This window comes from Sarcophilus harrisii, chromosome 6 (assembly GCF_902635505.1).
Source record: "Sarcophilus harrisii chromosome 6, mSarHar1.11, whole genome shotgun sequence".
Taxonomy (NCBI): domain Eukaryota; kingdom Metazoa; phylum Chordata; class Mammalia; order Dasyuromorphia; family Dasyuridae; genus Sarcophilus; species Sarcophilus harrisii.
The window spans coordinates 14,547,674-14,568,417 of record NC_045431.1 but is presented as its reverse complement, the minus strand read 5'-3'; the positions used below and the strand labels follow the sequence as shown (position 1 = coordinate 14,568,417).

Genomic DNA, 20,744 nt, shown 5'->3' with positions numbered 1-20,744 from the left:
TTGGCTAGTACTTCCAATCGGATAGTTCTAATGGGGGGGCCCTGAGGCACCTAGGGGAGAGACCCGTCTCCTCCGCTCCTACTTCCGGCGGCAATGGGGCAGGTGAGCCTGGGAAGGCCTTTCTTTCAGACCCACTCTGCACACCACGTGGGGCTCCCCCTCCCGCCACTTCTCCAAGGTTTCCCCGCTCTCCGGAGGGGGAGGGGCAGCGGAGTAATCTTCCCAGCAGCCCTTTCGCGTGACGTGCACCACCACGCCGAGCCCAGAGGGCGGGTGACTTCTCGCCCCTCCCCCTCCTCGCCTTTCCCCAGCTAAAGGCGGGAGGGGCGTAGAGCGGGAGGACGGACGAATGAGCGAGGGAGAAACGGCGGGGAGCGGCGCGGCGCGCGCGCGCCCAGGCACGCACGCACGCAGCGGGGGCGCGCGCGCAGGCCCGGTCCTCGCCGCCGCCGCCATTTTGCCTTCTGGTCCTGGCCGCACGGCGGAGGCTGTTGTAGGTGGGGGGGGCGCCCCGAGCCGAGGATCGCCCTTGTCCCGTCGCCGCCGGCCGCGCCTCGCCGCCTTCCCTCCCTCGCTGCCCACATCCCTTCCTCCGTCGCCGCGGCCTCAGCGCGACCATGTCCAAGCGGCACCGGCTGGACCTCGGGGAGGATTACCCCTCCGGCAAGAAGCGTGCGGGGACCGATGGGTGAGCGCGGTCGGGGCCGGGCGGAGGGTCGGGCCAGGGGAGGCCCAGGAGGCGTCGGGGCCCCGGGCGGGGAGGCCGCGGGGCCTGCCGGGGATGGCGGCCTCGTGGCTGGGACAGCGGTGCTCGCGGAAGCGGGGAGGCCGCGTCCGGGAGGCTGAGGGCGGCGCGTGGGCCCGGGGAGGCCGCCGTGGGGGAGGGGCGCGCGCGTGGGCCCGCCGTGGGGGAGGGCCGGGCCCAGGCCTTCCGAGCTTCCCCGGGGGGATGGATGCTGGAGTAGGCGGCTGGGGCTCCCGCGGGGCCGTAACCTTGGGCATCCCAGAGCCCCCCGCGGGAGGCGCTCCGCGTGGAGGTCATGCCGGCCCTGGCCGCCGGCTTCTCCTCTGCCCGTGAAGCAAAGGGGAGCCGACTTGCCCGGGAACCCATTCCGACCTGTTATACTTTGAGACTGGGGACCCAAAGGCCCTTACGCTCTTCGGGGACTCGTGTGCTCCTTGCACTTCCCGGGGACCCGTGTGCTCCTTGCACTTCCCGGGGACCCGTGTGCTCCTTGCACTTCCCGGGGACCCGTGTGCTCCTTGCACTTCCCGGGGACCCGTGTGCTCCTTGCACTTCCCGGGACTCCAGTGTGCTTTGCACTTCCCGGGTCTCATGTGCTCCTTGCACTTCCCGGGGACTCATGTGCCTTGCTCTTCCGCAGTACTTAGATGTTCCTTGCGCTTCCCAGGCACTCCAGTGCTTCTTGCACCTCTTAGTTACCCATGCTTTCTGTATCTAAGTGTTCCTTGAATATAATAGATGGAAATGCTTGTGGGATGAATAATAGTCTACATCGCCGAGCTAAGGTTATTGATACAGTTAAGCCACAGAGTTATTCAAATCTGCTGGTTTTGGGGCCTACCTGTCTTCCCTCCCAAGTCTGCTGCTCTTCTAACTTCGGACAAGTTACTTGAGTCAGCTTTAAAATAAAGGGTTTGTTCTCTCAGGTTCTTCCAACTTTTAATCCTGTAAACGCCAAGGTTAATTACCTCCAATTAACTATTTCACTGAATTTAATTGCAGTTTAAAGTAAATTATACTCTCCCCCCCCCCCCCTTCCCCCCCACCTCTACCCCCCCCCCCCCCCCCCCCTTTTAAACATTTGATTTTGAGCTCACTGCAGGTTGATAGCAAGTAGATCTCATTTTTCTGGAATCAAGTGTAGAATGAAGCAGAAGGGGATTTCCTACTTAAAAGTTTTTGCTACCCAGCTTTTTTGAATATTAAAAACAGACCGACATTTAAATAGTTTTCAGAAGTCTCACAACTCTAGACTAAATTTGTATGTATTTCTTTTTTTTTTAATTATTTCTGATAACTTTGTTTCTTAGAGATCTATATCCTGTAGTTTTGAAATCATAAGTTAGCTAGAACTACAGCAGTGAAGGAGAGAACAGGAGGTTCTTAAAATTCTTTAAAGCACAACAAACTGCTTTTGTCATCTTTAGGGATGGCACTTTGTCCGTAAGGAGAAAAGCCAAATGTTGTTAAAGTATTTTAAGAAACTGAAACTAACATTAGTTACAGCTGAGTTTATATTAGCGAGAATGTTAAATTCACTTCCTCTTTATCTTTTAAATTTTTTTTTCGAGTGGTAGTAAGCGCATCTGCAGTTATGTCTCATGTCCATATAGCTAAATTATGTCTGATTAAGGTAGTACTTGGACAGTAAATTTTCAGAATTCAGCCTTAACATTGTCAGTTTGACTTACTTAAGAGTTAAGTTGTATATGTGTAAAAACTTGTTTTCAACTCTTGGGATCAACTACATGGTAAATCTTTTGATTTATGCAAACAGGATCTTTATAAAATGGTCTTATAACCCACATGTATATGTGATATAACTGTGCTATCCAGTCTTACATTCACTTTGAAGAGTTATGTAATATAGTCAATTGTATTTGAAATCAGAAGGCGTGGCTTTGAATCCTGCACCTACTCCTAATTTAACCTGAGGGATACTGGACCATGAGGAAGTTGGAAAGCACCTATTATGTAATATGCGCAATAGATACAAGTAGAAACCCAAAATTGCTCCTTCCCTCAAGAAGCTTCTGTTCTATCGGTGGAAATATCATGTACATATAAGTAAATATGCAATTTAGATAGGGAGTGAGGAAAGTCAGGAAACTTGTCTTGTGGGAGCCGGCACTTGAGGTTTGAAGAAAACTAAGAATGATCAGAGGTGGAACTGAAAGGAAAGTGCATTCCACTCCTGGGACAAGGCATACAGAGGGGAGGTTTAACCTCAAAGGCTTTAAAATGGGAGGTGGGATTAAGGCTAATAGTGAGAAGAGTTCTGGCTCTGATGTCACAAGCTCTGGGTTCAGATTTAGCTTCTAGTCTAAAGCTATGATCCAACATTATGAACAAGGAACCCTGTTGGACTGGAAAGTAAAGTGTTTGTAGAGGAGTTATACAAAATATGTTTATTGGGTAGTATAAAATCAGATTTTGGAAGGTTGCAAGTAGAAGCTCCTCTAGAGGTATATGAACGGGAATAGGGTGTAGTGAAAGCTGTGCTTATCTAATAGTATGTTGGCTCCATGAACAGTGTTGATTAGAGCTTAAACATGAAGAGGCAGCAAGAATCGTGTCATAGGCCAAGTGATGGCCATGGAAATTGGGAGGAAAATATTCTAGAGGTTTTAGATAGACAGAGTTGACTGGTGCCCAGTTAGATGTGGGGACTAAAGGAGAATGGAAAGTTGAGGATGATTCCAGGGTTACTAAGCTAGTGTCAGGAAGGATGGTGCCCTACATGGAAAGAGTCGTTCGAAAAGAGCAATAGTTAGGGAGAAAGACAGATCTGTTTTGGACATGCTGCTTTTTGATGGATTACATACTTACTAAGGTCGTCCTGTGGGAAATGTCCAGTATGCAGCAGGTGATATGGGACTGAAACTGAGGGAAGACTTTAGAGCTGAGTACTTAGATTTGAGCATCAGCTGTGTAGAGATTATAATTGAGCCCGAGAGAATTGAAGAGTTCACTGGGAAGAGAGTATATAGAGAGAAAGGACCTTGGGTATCGCTGTGGACTGCTCCCATATTTAAGAGGCCGGAAGTTGGGGGAAAGGAGCAGTAATCTAGTAAAGGAGACTTAAGGAGTCACCTGCTAGGTGTAATATACTGTGTTAGGCACTGAAGAACATAAAATATAAATATTCTCTCCTCCCCCTTGTCCAAGGATGCACATTTATTATTCTTCCCTGGACAAATGATGAAAGCAGTTGAATAATTTTTCTATTGTGGCCGTCCAAAGTATTCTAACTGGATTCTGTAATTTAAGGTGCCATTTCTGAAGCATCATGTAGGAATTTTCTGAGGCAGCCATTTAACCTCTTTTAAACTCCATTTACATTCATAGTTAAAATGTGGAGTTGACCTTAGATGATTTTTAAGGCCCCTAAGTTCCCATCTGTTTTCTTGGATCTTTCCAGGGGAGTGGCAGCTTTTGTACATTGTCTGCTTACAGTCCTGTGATAGTGCTCAAGAATTTTTCATACTTGCTAATTGACTTAAAGACAAACCTGCATGTTTGTTTTTGAATTCCTGGCTGTTGGTGAGTGAATTTTCTTTTTAATGGTTCATACTTGGCAGTCTTGTGAATATCACTTCCAAAAGTCTCTGTCAAAATAGATACAGGTACTATATTTTTCTGTTTCTATGCCTGGCATCATAAGTTACTAATAGTAGATAATGTGTTACATCCCCTTCTCTACCTCCACCTCCATCTGTTTAGAAACCCTAGGAACATAGAATTATGAAGAAAGATTAAATATTTGCAATAATGTGCTATTGCAAACCAAAGAAACATTCTTAAAATCAGAGCTTATTAAGAAAATGTTGTTTGTCACTGGTGTCTTCGGTATTAAGTTTAGGCTTAAGACATAAAATGAGATGTAGCATTGATCTTTAAAAAAAAAAAAACCTTAAAATTAAATTATTTTGAGAAAAGTTTAAATAGCATTGATTCTACTGGATTAAATTCATAAAATACATGAATTACCTACCCTGTTTTCAATTCAACAGTACTCATCACAGTGCATGAGTAGAAACTTTTATAATTTCCACTGAAAGATAAAAAAATTTAAAAAGTTTCATTGTATTTTATACTTGAATTGCATAATAATGTGGGACAAAAAACTGCCCCACCAGTTTGTATTAATTACAAATGTAAGTAATGTAAATTACTTACAAATTAATTACATATGCACTGTGTTGCATTTATGTTACATGCTTAATGTTTGAAATTTCCTCTTTGAATAACTTGACTAAGACCTAAATACTTCTAACTTTAAATGTTGGGTAGTCATTGATATCTTCTAGCCCCATCTACCATGCATTTTAGATAAACCTTTAGGCAATTAAGCCATTTCCTTACTCCAACCCTGAAACTTGCCTAAACTAGTCAATAAATACCCTGAAAACCCTGTTTCTTCCTTTCTTCTTCCAATTATTTTTTTTTAAAGGAAAGAGAAATTTTTATTGGCCAAAATGTTCAATGTGTTAGGAGTACTGGATATTCAATATCTGAAATGAAGATTTATTTTTGACAGTTTCCAATTAAATTAGCCAACGTGCTCCTATGAGCAAGTCACAACTTCTTTTAACTGCTTATTCTCCACCAAATGGGTATGATAATGTGTATAGTACCTATCTCACAATATTGTTGTGAGCTAGTATGTGAAATAATATGTATAAATAATTTTGTGAACTTTAAAAACACCATATAAAATATTAGTTATTAACTCTCTAAGTGCTCCCTGATTTTGAGATGTTAAAGATCCTTCTAATTTTCTCCCATCTTTAAAGGTAATACGGACTTAATTCACAGTTGTTAACTTCCTTATAGCTGAAGTCCTCTTTAGATAGTCTTTATTTACAAATGTTCTTGCCCTCCAGAGCTAAGATTATTTGTAAAAACATAACTGCCGTGTAATGCTAGTCTGGATGGTTCAAATTAGCTGTTTGTTTTTTGTTTTGTTTCTCTTTCTGAAATTTGCTATTGGGAAACCTTAAGACAAATATTTAGCTTTTCTGGGCCTAAGTTTCCTCATCTATAAAATGAAGGGATTAGACTAGATAATCCCTAAGGTCTTTCCAGCTCCAAATCCTATTGTGTCACATTTAGGTGCTTATTTGTAATTTTATAGAGAAATGATAATACTGACCAAGTGAAAAGAGCCCTCACTAACTAGAGCCCCTAGCTTTGAATCCTTGCTCTCCTACTTGCTGCTCATTTGATGTAGGATGCAATTTTAGTTTTTTTTTTTTTTTCTTTATCTCTAAAATGAAAGGATGACATTTAAAAGGGGACAAGTTGATTTGTACAGAAATATAGCAGCTCTTTGTGATAATTGTGATAGAATATTATTGTGCTATAAGAAATGATGGGCAGGATGGTTTCAGGAAAACTTGAAAAGATTTAGATGAACTGATGCAAAGTGAAGTGAGCAGAACCAGGAGAACATTGTGTACAGTAACAGCAATATTGTAGGATGAAGAATTGTGAATGACTTCCAATTCTCCACAATACAGTAATTCAAAATAATCCCAAAGGACTCATGTTGATACATGCTATCCACCAGTAGGGGAAGAACTGTACAAACTGAAGCATACTAATTTTCCCTTCTTTACAATACGATGGAAATATTATACATGTGAATCCATATCAGATTGCTTACTTTTCCAGGGAGGGATAGAATTAGGAACTTAAACATTTAAAAATAATGTTAAAAAGCTGTTTTAACATGCAATTGAGGGAAAATTTTATTTAAAAAAAAAGAAAGCCATTATTTTAAAAATAAAATGTGAGTATAGTTGATCTTGGTGACTTCTTGCCATAATTCTTATCTTATGAATTGATTCCTTTTAGATTTGGTTTTAAATAGTTTGGTTTGAAATGTAGTACTTTAAGATTTGCAAAACACTTTACCTGTATTTTTTCATTTCTTTGTGCTTGAAGTTACTAGTGAGTAGTAGGGGTGTTTTTGAAAGGAAATATCAAGGTGTTGTTTCTTAAATTTCTAAAGCACTTTCTAATTTGTATAAATTATTTTTGTGTTTAAATACTGTCATGCTTCAATTAACTCCTGAGAACAAAGCTCCTTTATAATGAAATTATTTGTTTTGTTTGAAGTACAAAAATCTTTATTCTAGGGAGAAGGCTTGCAGCTGAACAAAAATGTTGGCCTTCTTTGTCCCTGCCTTTTCAAAAAGAGATAGGGGAGGGTTTTAGGTAAAATCACTGGGAAATACAAATTTGTCTTTGCTTCTACTACTTTCTGGGCACTGTTTCTTCAATGCTTTTGTCTATCACAGTAGGAAAGGATCCCATGTCATTTATATTGATTTTTTTATATCCTGAAAGAAAAAATACAGGTAAAGTGTTTTGCAAACTTTAAAGAACTGCATTCTTATTAGTTATGTTTGTTCTGTCCAGTGTCATGCAAAGCAGAAAATTTTTATATGACTGCAAAACTTAAGATCATAAATCTAGAATTGGAGCCCATCTAATCCAAACACTTCATTTTCTAGGTCAGAAAACTGCGGCCCACAATGCAGAATTTCATTCTACCAAGGCTTCTGAATTCTTCAGAGCCGTTCTTTCCATAGAAGGATATTGCTTTCAACCTTGTGATGATTTCTGATTGTGCTACTTTTGTGAAATTGAACTCCCGAGCAAATCTCTTAACCTCCCCTAAGTTTATTCCATGTATAAAATGAAGCAGAATGGGTTGGACAATATCAGAGTTCCTAACCCAAGGAATTGTTGCGAGAGGTTCTCATTGAGTGATTTGGGGTAGTAAAAAAGCAAGCCCACTATCACAAAGTGATACTGGTATCTTGTACCTCTATTAATTAACAAATAATTATAGATGCTTTATGGTTAAATTTATTCATTTGAAAGCATTATGGGCTCATAGGAATTTTTTGCCATTCTGTAGTTTACTTGGGCATTGTCTAGTAACAGAAAGAGCCCTTAGTATCATGTTGAGGTCCTAAAAAGACTGCAGATTGTTTACTCCTTTTAAAGATTGTTTTTAGGGTTGTACAACTATGTACAAACGAGGTATATAGCAAATGGGACTTTAGCTGAGATGTAAAGCTAGGAAGTAGAGGTGAAGAAGGAAGAAGTTCCAGGCAAAGGGGACAATTAAGTGAGAATACTTAGCTAGCATCCGGAAATGGCTTGTGCTGTGGGAGGAATAGTGCAGCCAGGGACTGCACGATTACAGTATTGTTACAGACTTGGATTACAGAATACTTGGAAAGTAGAAAAATGGAACCAAACTAGAAAGTTTGGAAGAGGCGGGGGTGGGTGAAGGGAGGGTGGGGTGGGGGGGTGGGGGGGGGGGGGGGGGGGGGGGGGGGGGGGGGGGAGAAAGAAAAGGAGAGAGAGGGGAAGACACTTTAGGAAGATAATTGAGACTCTAGGTGAAGACACCCACCAGCAGACTGTCACAATCTGCATGTGAGGTGATAAAAGGTCCTGAATAAGGAGGTGACAGTGTCTCAGGAGGAGGCATATATGAGAAATGCTATGGAATGTAGATGCACAACAGGCTTGACTGTTCATTAGATGGAAATGGTATAGAGAAGAAAAGAGGGCCCAAGACAGAAGTGCCAGGTAAAGAGCCAATAAAGATAGAGAAGTGGCTGATCAGCAATGTCAAAATCTAACTCAGGCTGCCAGAGTTTAAGAAGGGTGAGGATTGAAAAACAAGCCATTAGATTTGGCAGTTGCCAAATCTAATGGCTTGTTTTTCAATCCTCACCCTTCTTTGGAGAGAACAGTTTCAATTGAAATATGAAGTTGGAAGGATCAAGGAACATAAAAGACAGAGCATTGGAGAACAAGTCAGTTTGCTTGTTTTTTAGAGAAATAAGGCTCATGGATCTGAACCATGAGCTAGCTCTTTGAGAAAAAGATTTTTTTTGCCTTTTTTTTCCCCAGCTACCTGTACTAAATGGTACAATGCTTGGTAGATCGTAGGTGATTAATAAATGCTCACTGGCTTACTTATTTCTTCATTCAAGCTTTCTGTCTAGAAGATATTTGTCATCTTTGTTGGAATTAGGAAAAAATGTCCTGAATTAAGTGATACTGTAAGATCAGATAGATTTAACCAACTTTTAGATATTAGGCCTTTTTGCCTTTATTTGCAGGATGAAATATTGCATCTCCTAAAAATGGAATCACAAGCATGGACATGTCTGTTGTATAGCATCCTACATTCCTTCCTTAAATTTCTTTCAGAACTCTGTCCTAGAACAGGTTGGATTTTTACCACTTTTCTCCAGTCATTTTAGTTTTTGATTCATTAGTCTCTACTGAAACTCCTCTCAGTGTTTTGAAATTTAGTCCTATGCCATCTATATGATTTTCTTGCTCACTTAGTGAACTTTGATTTAAAAAAAAAAAAAAAAAACACATGCTGCTAAGAGTTCTTTGTAGAACTGTGAATGCCTTCTTTCCCAGTGGAAAATAGGGACTTTTATCATTTAATTCCTGTTTTGTGAGAGAATAACCTTAAACTATGCATGCACAGTAAGAACTTCATAAATGCTCAATGTGTAATGAGCACTGGACTATGAATTTGAAGATCAGACAGAGCTCTAATGACTTCTCATTAACTTGCTATGTAACTTTAGGTGAATTTGCCTTCTGTTTCTTCTCCAAAATGGATGAGTCAGACTCAAAAATATTTAAGATTAACCCTTTCTGCTATTTGATAGACTGTTGGATACATTTGTAAACAATTAATTGCCATGTACATGTGACTTGTTATTTAGTTTTACAATCTGCTGGAACGCAAAAGTCTACTTTTGGAAACATGGGAGACTTCAAATTTGTAACAATGGTAAAAACTTCCTATCACTGAATTTACTACTGAAATTGTTTTAAAATATTTCTGTTATCCATCTTAAGGTAGCTCACAAAAACATCTTCCTCTTGTCAGTCTGCTTGATTCAAAGGTAAATGGCAGGATGGAGACTGTGCTAGACTATGGCCTAGATGACCAAGGTCTTCCTTTGACAATCTGATGTAAATTATATAAGATGTGATTTTTAGATTTACCTTAATTTCTACTCTGGTGTGCCTCCTTTTATTTATTTTTTATGGCTTTTAAGATGTCTAGATGTATTGAAGATAATAGCTCTTAATGCTTATGGCCACAACCTGTTCTGTCATTGACTGTGAGTACTGAGGGTAGATATTCACTTTGCTTTTGAAAATGACTCATTTTTTTTTCCTTTTTTCTTTAACAATATTTTATTTTCCCAATTACATGTAAAAACAATTTTTAACATTCACTTAAACATTTTTTTGAGTTCGAAATTCCTTCTCCCTCCCCCCCTCGCTGAGATAAGCAATTTGACATAGGTTAGAGATGCATAATCATGCAAAACATTTCTATATTATGTTGTGAAAGAAGACACAAACCTCATTGACCCCATTTCCTTATCTATGTTCACTTTGCCATCCCTTGTATTCTGGCTTCTAACTCACTAGTCAACTGAAACTTCATTTTCAGAGGTGACCAATGTGCTCTTAACTACCAAGAGTTTTTGTTTCTGTTTTTTCTTTCCTCCCAGTATCCATTCTTTGGGATCTTTCTGTAGCTGTAGGCCACCCCTTTGTCCTGCATATTTTCCACCTCCCTTTATTTTCTTTCTTCATTGTTTAGTATTTTGTTTTTCTCCATTTACATGTAAGACAATTTTAAACATTCATTTAAAAAATTCTGAGTTTCCAGATTCTTTTCTTTCTTCCCTTCCCACCCCAGATTGAGAAGATGCATATGAAGTCATGCAAAATATTTCCATAGAAGTCATGTTGTAAAGGAGAACATAGGAACCCCTCCCCCCCCCCAAAAAAAAAAAAGAAACAAAAAACCTCAAGTATAATAAAGTAATAAAAGTAGACTTCAATCTGAATTTAGAAACAATCAGTTCTTTCTCTGGTTATAAGTAGCATTTTTCATTTTGAAGTCCTTCAAAGTTATCTTGGATCATTGTATTGCTGAGATAGCCACATCATTCACAGCTGATCAACTTACAATATTGCTGTTAACTTTGTACATGATACGTTTCCTTTTGCATAAGCTCATGGAAGTCTTGGCAGGTTTTTCTGAGAACATCCTGCTCATTATTTTTTAAAACACAATAGCATTTCATCATAATCACATATCACAATTTGTTCAGCCATTTCCCACTTGTTGGGCATCCCTACATTTTCCAATTCTTTGTCCTGAGAAAAGAGTTGCTAAACATATGTTTGTACATATAGGTTTTTTCCCCCTCTTTTGAGATACATATCTAGTCATGGTATTTTTAGATCAGAGGATATTCATAGTTTTATAGACCTTTGGGTTTAGTTCTAAATTGTTCTACAGAGTGGTTGAATCAGTTCCACCAGCAATAAACTAATGTCTCGTTTTTCCTACATTCTCTCTAAAAGTTGTCATTTTTCCTTTGTCCTTTTAGCCAATATAATAGGTATGAGATAGTACTTCAGCATTGTTTTAATGTGCAGAAAATGGATTTCTTTTAGTGGTGTCTCAAGAAAGGGATATCTTCTCTCCTTTCCTCCCCCCTCCAATCCACTCCTCACTCTTATCTTCCCCACTCCCCAATAGAATTTTGAGCACCTTAGCTATGATGGTAGAAGAAAGAAAACACTCTTTCTACTTCTATCTATGTCTAAATTCACCTCAGCCCCCCTACTCTCATCCTTTAGCTGAAGAAAATGTAATCTCATCCCTAGCCCAGGTAGCAATGCATAAGGGGGGAAAATTCTGTGCCTTTCCATTCAGTCCAGCTATGTAATGAGGCTGTTTCCTCATTTAATTGACCTTTTAGGGCTCTCCTAACCCTCAAGCTGCCATGTAGTTCAACAAATTCAGGCCTGAAACTCCCATATCTTATTATAGATTTGCCAGACATAAGAAAATAAGAGTTGAAGTCTCATTTGTATGGATTAGATTTTGATTATCTTTACTAGTAATTCACCTTCATTCATGTGGATGAAAATTGAGTAAAAAAAAGGTTTTTTTATTAGAACCTGTTTAATTTTATAGTTGACCACCATATGTAGGTTTTTTTTAATAGTTCAAATTTACTCTTATTAGAAAAATAGTACTCATCATCTCCTTTTTACAGATGAGGAAAGAGGTTGGATGATTTGACTAAGTTCACACATAGTAATGGTCAATATAGAGCAAGCTTTACACTAACTCTTCTAACTCTTAAGCCCCTTGTTGACCACTTTATCACATGACTTTTGTCAGATTCTACTCCTGGCCCATTACAAAGCTTGTCATTAAAACTAATTTAAGTATACTTCAAAGTTGTTTGACCAATATCATCTTGAAGTAACATAATCTAACTCTTTAACTCATTGCTCCCTATAACATTGTTGGGCATAACATCCTTGCTTTCCTGGAACTAATTAATTATAATTGTATCAAATACATAATCAAGGGACATTTATGATTGGAAGAGAAGATTATGGAAAGATTATGGATAGGGACTATGTAGAATCCCTATCACTAGATCCATGTGTAGTCCATCCTAAAATGGAGTCTACAGAATGAGTAGTGAAAAGGTTAAAATAACTTCATTAGAATGGTAGTGGAAGATTAGTGAGATGATGGTAAAATGCTACTTATTTTTTTGCTGCCAGAGGATTGGCCAAAGTTAACCACTGATTTCTCAAAAACAGACGTGAAGGCAGTGTTGACTCACCATACAGATCCAAAGGCTTTTATAAACATAGCAGAACATGTCTTAATGATAATTGATATTTATGTCATGCTTTAAAGTTTGCAAGCACTTTCTGTATATCATCTCATTTGAACCTCACAACTACAGCTATCTCCGTTTTACAAATGAGAAAATGTACTATGTGCAGGATTTGAGCCCATAACTACCTGATTAAATTAAATTCAGTGCTCTACACCTTGGGTTTTGTAACTCTTATTTTTATATCATGGAATTAAAGATTCTCACTTCCATTAAAGGAATTTCACAAATTTCACGGTAGCAGGAAGATCTGGTGGTAGAACTGAGGCAGGACACCCAAGAATGATTATAGTTCTTGTAGATTGGTTGTTGTAAATAAAAATCCAGATGGATAGTTCTGGATAGTTCAGTGTATCATCTCTCTCCCAGTGAGAACTTTTGGAGAGCTATTTCGGATGGATAAAGAAGTATTTTAAATGTAAGAAACCATTTGATTGTATTAATAACAATAATACCACACACTTATATAAGTATTTTACCATGTATTCTAGAATACCACTTGGTGAAGTATATCTAATATTCATTATCTTCATTTCCCTCCCCCCCCCCCAAAAAAAAGAAAATGTTTGTGGATTTTAAGGTGCCCAGAGTTACATATGGGCAAGTAGAGGGAGTATAATGAATGGAGTTTAGAGTTAGGAAGACCTGAATTCAAATCCAGCACCATATACTTCATAGCTGTGTGACCCTGGACAATTCACTTACCCCTATTTGCCTCCTCATCTGTAAATTGAGCTGGAGAAGAAAATGGTGAACCATTGTAGTACTTTTGCCAAGAAAACTGAATGGAGCCATGAAGAGTAAGATAAAACTAAAGCAGCTAAAAATCACCAAAACAACATATTTCCTTATTGCTTAAGAGCTTGAATTCCAACCTAGCTCTTTATTCTTCATTAAAATCTATTTCTCTTGCTCCTTGTGCTTGGAAGCTATTCTAGTTTTTGCAATCCATTTGGGATTTCTTCTCAAAACTAGTGGAGTGGTTTACCATTTCCTTCTGTTCCTCATTTTAACAGGTAAGGAACTGAAGTAGACCGTTATGGTAAGTGACTTGACCACAATCACCTGGTTAGTAAGTGTCTTGTGGTCAGATTTGAACTCCAAAAAATGAGTCCTCATGGCACTCTCCACTGAGTCCCACCTATCTTTGAGTGATACACACCCACACACCCCCATACTGGTGCCAGTAAAAATTTATAACACATTGGTTAATCTTTGTCACAAATGTTTCAAAATCTTTGAGCAGGAAGGGATTTTGTGAAATCATTTTCTCTATCATACAATGCTCCATTTCTTTATCTCTTTCTCTTTGCACCAGCTGCTCACCCTATTCCCTTGAATGTGCTCACCTTTGCCTCATAGAATCTCTTTCTCCAAGATGCAGCTCAGACCATCATCTATCTGAAACCTTTGCAGATCTTTGTCTCTGGTACCTCTCTCTCAAATAACTTTGTATATTTAACTACTTTGTATTTATTTGTATTCTCTTTATCTTTATTCTGTTTCTTATATGTGTCAGTCTTTGACCTACTATAAGTGGAAACTGTTTCATGTATTTGTATCCTCAGTGCCTAGTATAGAATATAGGCTCTACACAAGTAGGCAATGTTTTATTCATTGGATTTGCAGCCTAGTCTTTAGCATATATTGGGCAACTTAATTCTGATTGATAGTCACAGTAGCCTAGTCATATGCAACTTTGAGTGGTATAGTGGTAAGTGGTAAGAGTGGTAAGCAAAAGACCAATTTTTAGAATTGGTAAAGACCTTGTCATCCATTTACCCACTTCCATATCCTGAAAAACAATGCTCACTATAGCATACTCTACAAGTAGCTTAGTTATCTTAAGCTTTTCTTAAAGATGTCCACTGACAGGAAACTCCTTATGCCTATAAGCTGGTATAGATTCTATAGCATTTGAGAACATAGTTCCATTATTCTGAAGTATCCATTCTTAATCAGCTGAAATTTCTTAACCTATTTTCATGACTAGACACTATATTTTGGGGGTGTTCATAGAACTCACTTTGGGGGAAAGGACTCGGTTGAAGGCTTAAAAAAATTTTTTTTTAGATTTGCTGAATGGAAATGTCTAAATATATTACCTTTTTTTTTTTTTTTTTTTTTTAAAGCAAATATCTGATTTTTAAAATTTTATTTTTAGGAAGGATCGAGATCGGGACCGGGACCGTGAAGATCGTTCCAAAGATCGTGACAGAGAACGTGACAGGGGAGATAGAGAGAGAGAAAGAGAGAAAGAGAAGGAAAAGGAATTGCGTGCCTCTACTAATGCTATGCTCATTAGTGCTGGATTACCACCTTTAAAAGCATCGCATTCAGCACATTCAACACACTCAACACACTCAACACATTCAACACATTCTGCTCATTCAACACACACAGGACATGCAGGACACACATCACTTCCACAGTGTATTAATCCATTCACTAATCTACCCCACACCCCTCGTTACTATGACATTCTAAAGAAGCGGCTTCAGCTCCCTGTTTGGGAATATAAGGATAGGTTTACAGATATTCTTGTTAGGCATCAGTCCTTTGTACTAGTTGGTGAGACCGGCTCTGGTAAAACAACCCAGGTGAGTTTTTGCATTGTGGTGTTATATGCTGTGTGTGTGTGTGTAAGAAAAAGAGACACAAAAGACAGAATTTCATGTTCAGATATCCAAGGAGAATTTGTAAGTCTTTTTATGTTCCTCTGATACCTTATTTATCATATCTTATGACACAGTAGCATTCCATCATGTCCGTATACCCTGTTTTGTTTAATTATTTCCCCACTTGACGTGTATTTAACTTACGTACAGTTTTTTGCTAATCACAAACTGATGCTATGCATGCTTTCATTTATTCAGAATCTTTTTATCTTTGATGGCCATAGGGCTGTCTGTTTCATATTTCATCCATAAATGTTTAAAACACTTAAATACCCTAATTGCTCCTTCTGGTCATTTGCTTTAGAATTTCTGGGGTAGTGTTTATAAAACCTTTGGGGGAGATGGGCTGGCTCTGCCACCACTTGTGGTGGGAAAGCAGCCTCAGTTCTGTTGACATGGAGTTAGGGAACCATCAGGGAGGGTTCGAGGCACACTTCATGTCTGGGAGCCTGGAGGGAAGATGAAGCTTTGTTGGGAAGAACCTTAGTGAGAGGTAGCGAAATGAAGGAGAGAAAGCATTGGCTTGGAAGCACATGACCTGGCCCACCTAGTAACCTGTGACCTTTAACAAATCATTAACTTCTCTTGGTTGCAGTTTTCTCTTCTGTATGATGTCACTTCAATGAACAAATTGGAATAGATTGTCTGGATGCTGATTTTTGAGGGATACAAAATAATTGTAGATTTGCAACCTTTGGAAAGTTGATTAAAAGTTAGGAACTGCTTCTGGTTTACAGTGTTGTGTTAGTATGCCAGAATTTTAAGATCTTCTGTACAATTATCAGCTTTAAAAATTAATCACATATTTTGGAAAGTGTCTGCATACTGACTAGTCTATCTTTTCTATCTCTCTTGTTGATTATTATCCTTATTCAGAAATTTGTTAGAATAATTATTAAGTGCTCTGGGAAAAGAAAGAAAAAAGTAAAATAGAGACTTGGATTTAGATTTGTATTTTCTGTGTGTAATTTTGCAGTTTTCATTAAGGATATAAGAGAGAAGCTCAATTTAGAAGTTGTATAGTCAAAGGTCTGTAGTCAAAAGTGACTCGACTAATGGGTCTATTTTTGGCAGTCTTTCAAACTTGCTTTTTCTTTATGTACTTTGTCAGTCAGCCATCTTTAACCTTTTCATCTCAAATGTTCTGTGCCTTCCACCCACATACTACCATCTGCCTCCAGTACCCCAAAATGAATTCCAAAGGGATTCCTTGCAATCACAAGGCTAAACGTGAGAAAAATCTTATAATAGCTTTAAAATAGGCATAAACTAATTTACTCTTACCCCTTTTAAAATAGCACTGATTATTCTGTATTCTAGATAAGGGATTTAAGTGGGCATTATGTAATTCACCTTTTTTGGGGGGGGGTAGTGTTCTACAACATTATTTCTTAATCTTTTCTCATTGACAGAGTATCCTTTTGTTTTCTCCTAGGGAATCTCTCCCAACCCCCAACCATTTATCACTTTTTTAATAGGAAAGGGTACATGCACGCCTAGATTGATGGTACAGTTGCTTCTCCCACTAGCTCTTAATTGAGTTAATTGAAATGCATTGTTATTCTGGATCTTTTCTGCTTTTTAAAAGCAAATTCTTGCCACTAAACCCTTTCTCTTGGCCTACTGCTAGTGAGGTCAGGACAGTTTTTGTTTGGTTTTGGCTGCATCACAATATTGAGTTTGCCTTCTATATTTTACCTTTCAGCAAAATGATGCACATTAGATAGACTCAGCATATATTTGGGGAAAGGGAAGCAGGAGAAGAAGGATATTTTGATGTAAAGATCATTGAACCAGAAGTTTAAATCCTAACTTGATACCAACTAGCAGAGAAGTTTAAATCCTAACTTGATACCAACTAGCAAGTTGGAACCCTTGGAAACCTGTTTCTTAGTTGTCTTTCGATTGAAAGAATTACATGACTTGATTTTAAGGTTCCTTCCTGGAGTCAGACTGAAGGAAGACTAGAATTGTGGCAAGCCACAAGTGTTGGCAAGACAAGGTTGATTAAGTCGTAAAAGAGGATTTACTGAGCTAGTGAGTCTGGATAGACGAGTGAACTAGTTTGAAGAACAAAACATTGATGTACAAAACAACTAGGAGATGTAAGGAATTGCACACAAGGAAATATGGCCTGTCTGTTTTAACTTCTCTTACCCTTTCCCTTTTTGGGTTTTGTTTCTAAACATTTTTGCCATTGTAGAATGCATAGAAGGATTGGAAGACCATCTAAAAAGACATGGTTGGGAAGGCTTTTTAAGGGGTGAATAATAGCTGATTCACCAAAGGATTGCTTTGAAAGTGTTAAGCTTTTTGAATAGTTTCTAAATATGGTCCTTAGTAATTCTGAATTGTCTGTCAATTTCTTGTGATATACAGAATTCTGTGTAAAATTGGGTTGTCAGGGAGTGTAGAGTTAACAACCTTTAGTGAAGACTTAGCTACTGGCTCCCTGTGGCTCTCCATCATTGTGTTAATTTTCTAATCAACCCACTTTTCATGGTTCTGTGAAAGGGAAGAAATGCATTGTCATTCCCTTGTATTTTTATCCCCTTAATTGTTTTCTTCTGTAGCTGTATAGCTCCAACTCTAGACCTTACCTGAAGCAGGTGCAACACTTAAAGCTAAAGCTCTCTTAGCCAGATGGGGAGCACCAGTCCTCTACCCTGCTGACAACAGCAGGGTTATTCTGGTTATTCTCAGAGAAAGAGCAATGTTGTCTGACTGGAAGGATGGCTGGCTGCATAATTTTGGTTGAAGTCTTCTGAGACAAAATTTCTATTATGTTGTAACTGAATCTGAATAACAAGAAGTTCTAGGACAGTTGTACAATTTATAACTTTTGTACTGTTCACAGAATGGAGACAAAATATTTTAATGTTCATTGAGTTAAATTATTAATTGAAAGAGGATTTTTAACCCCATGTTATCCTTTCACTTAATTTAAAATCATATTCTTGGAACATGATTAAATGAAGCTGTTTAAAATGTTAAAGCAAAGAACTTGTGTGAAATTTCATTTACTGTGTATGCAGAGTGAATCAGTATTGTGGTGTGAACCTGAAAATGTTTTTGATAGATCCCTCAGTGGTGTGTTGAGTACATGCGCTCCTTACCGGGCCCCAAGAGAGGAGTGGCCTGCACACAGCCCAGGAGAGTTGCTGCAATGAGTGTGGCTCAGAGAGTTGCTGATGAAATGGATGTGATGTTGGGCCAGGAAGTCGGGTACTCCATTCGATTTGAAGACTGCAGTAGTGCAAAAACTATTCTCAAGTAAGTGCTGTCACTATCCTTTGAACTGTGAACTTTGATTACAGGGATCTTCTGCCACTTAGAAGTCTTATTTCTACAAAATAAAATGTAAAATGGATGACTAGTGGAGGTTTCCAATTTCTTGAATGGAACTTGGTGTGGTGATAATGCTAAATATTCTCTTTGACAGTTATAGATTTCATCAGCCTAAAATATATTAATGTGCTATGTCCTAGGCTCTGTGTTTTGCTATGGAAACTTCCAGTGTGATGTATAGTTTGCTGCTTTTAAGAGTTTGTCTACAGTAAATTTCAACTGTTGATACACTGATGCACCTACTTAAAAAGTAGAGGTGAATTTTTAGTATACATTCTAGTCATTAGTAGATAGTGCAGTTAATGTAAATTGCAGTATCATGACAGTCCCTTGCCATGTTCCAATATTTAATTTAATCTGCTAAATGCTGGGATAAAAAACTAAAATGTATGTGGAAGTTAGATGAGTAACATGCTTTGCTACAAATGTATAATTGAAAGAAATTGTGTAAATATCCTAATGGATATAATCACTTGTTCTTTGTTCAAGATGATCTCTAGAATCTTTCTAAACTTTAATGATTTACTTCTTAAAACTTAATTTTTCTACTATTAAATAGTTTTTAATAGTATTTGTCACATTTGCTTCAGCAATTTTAGTTGAGAACTGTCCACAATGACTAAGACAGGAATTAGCAGTGTTAGTATTTCTATCTCTTTTCTCTTTCCCATTCCCTACAATTTTTGAATATATGATCTCTTCTGGTTTTTTACACACACACACACACACACACACACACACATATAATTTCAGGAGGTCTCAAGTAAAACAGAAATCTAGATGTAAGATTTTAATGTTTTTTGGTTGTGTCTTACAGACAAAATAGTGTTGTTAATGATATGTCTATTTATCTTACAAAACGGAGCAAATATAAAGCCTTACTTGTTTAGAGGGAAAAATGAGCTGCCAAGTGATCAGTTGATGCTGACTTGATTTCTTTGATCTGTACAACATGTTGAGGGAAAGGGATGTTTTGATTTGTTAATTTACATTTGTCATTCTGTACTTGAAGACAGGCCACTCACAGACTAGCTTTCACTATGGACAAACCACTTACCCACTGTGAACCTTTTTCTTTGCCTGCTAAATGGGGATAATAATTACTGTGTTACTTAACTCATATGGAAATGATTGAGAAGTGCTTTGTAAATCTTGAAAGTGCTACATTAGTGTTATTTATTAATGATGATTTGATGAGGGAGGTGACTTTTTTTCCTTTTACTTATGTGTACTTTCTTCATGTTCCTTATTCCTCTTTACTGAAGCAAGAAGCACATTTATGTGCGAATTTGCTATATCTTTGCTTCTTTAAAACAAGGTTCTCAATCATCTGCTTCATTTAGTATTGACATTGTTACTAATGCCATATATAATGGTCATCAGCAAAACCTAGCTGTCTCTTGTAGCTCTTACTTACTCGATACCCATATCATTTCTTTGGTGCATTGTGATAAATGTCTTGCTAAAGATTTTCAAAGAATTATAACATTGTCTCAGAGTTAGTATATCTACTGTAGTCTCAGATATTAGAGTAGATATTTGTGATGCCCATTGATAACCAATGTTGAAATGAGAGGTCTTTAATTTTTATTTCATTCATCATTTTAAAAATGTTAATGCTATATGTTTGTTATTTCACAATATACTTGATGTCATGTTAAAAGCAATTGGAATCACTGCATATTTTAATGTCACAGTGTAATAATTTTGTCTGAAATACAATCTAGGTTTGATGATTCAAAAGTTCTTTAGTTCTGTGATGTTACTTAAATTCATCACATTATAATTATAATGTACTCTAGAAAATATCATTGCTAAAAGGATTTATTATTTAATTTAATTAATAATTTAATATCAGGGATTTGGAGACAGTATAGAAAGAATATTTAACACTAGTCAGGACTCAGGCAATTTTGAAGAAATAGAATCATCTATTGGCAGCTCTAAATAGGTCTCGACTTTTACACATTTTTCTTACTGGGCTCATGATTTTGTGAAATGTAATCCTCAACAAAATTTGGATGTTGGAGTGGTTTGTAAATAATTTTTAAAAGGATAAACTTAAGATGAAGATTTTTTTGTTTGTGAAAAGTGAAAGATTCTCTTGAGTTTGATTTATCCAGCCCTACTTTTTGACAAATGTGTGTCTGATTCACCCCACTCCTCAAGGTATCAGTCTTG

The 20,744-nt window shown here is 38.0% G+C and overlaps 1 protein-coding gene across 1 annotated transcript in view; it reads left to right on the top strand.

Annotated features, from left to right (window-relative positions):
• Nucleotides 1-434: 434 nt before the first annotated feature.
• Nucleotides 435-20,744, top strand: part of DHX15 (DEAH-box helicase 15) — a 66,618-nt gene continuing 46,308 nt past the window's right edge. The window contains exons 1-3 of the mRNA XM_031942203.1: nucleotides 435-688; nucleotides 14,702-15,137; nucleotides 18,295-18,488. Coding sequence (XP_031798063.1) covers nucleotides 618-688; nucleotides 14,702-15,137; nucleotides 18,295-18,488 — 701 coding nt within the window. The 5' untranslated portion in view covers nucleotides 435-617. The remainder of the gene's footprint in view (nucleotides 689-14,701; nucleotides 15,138-18,294; nucleotides 18,489-20,744) is intronic.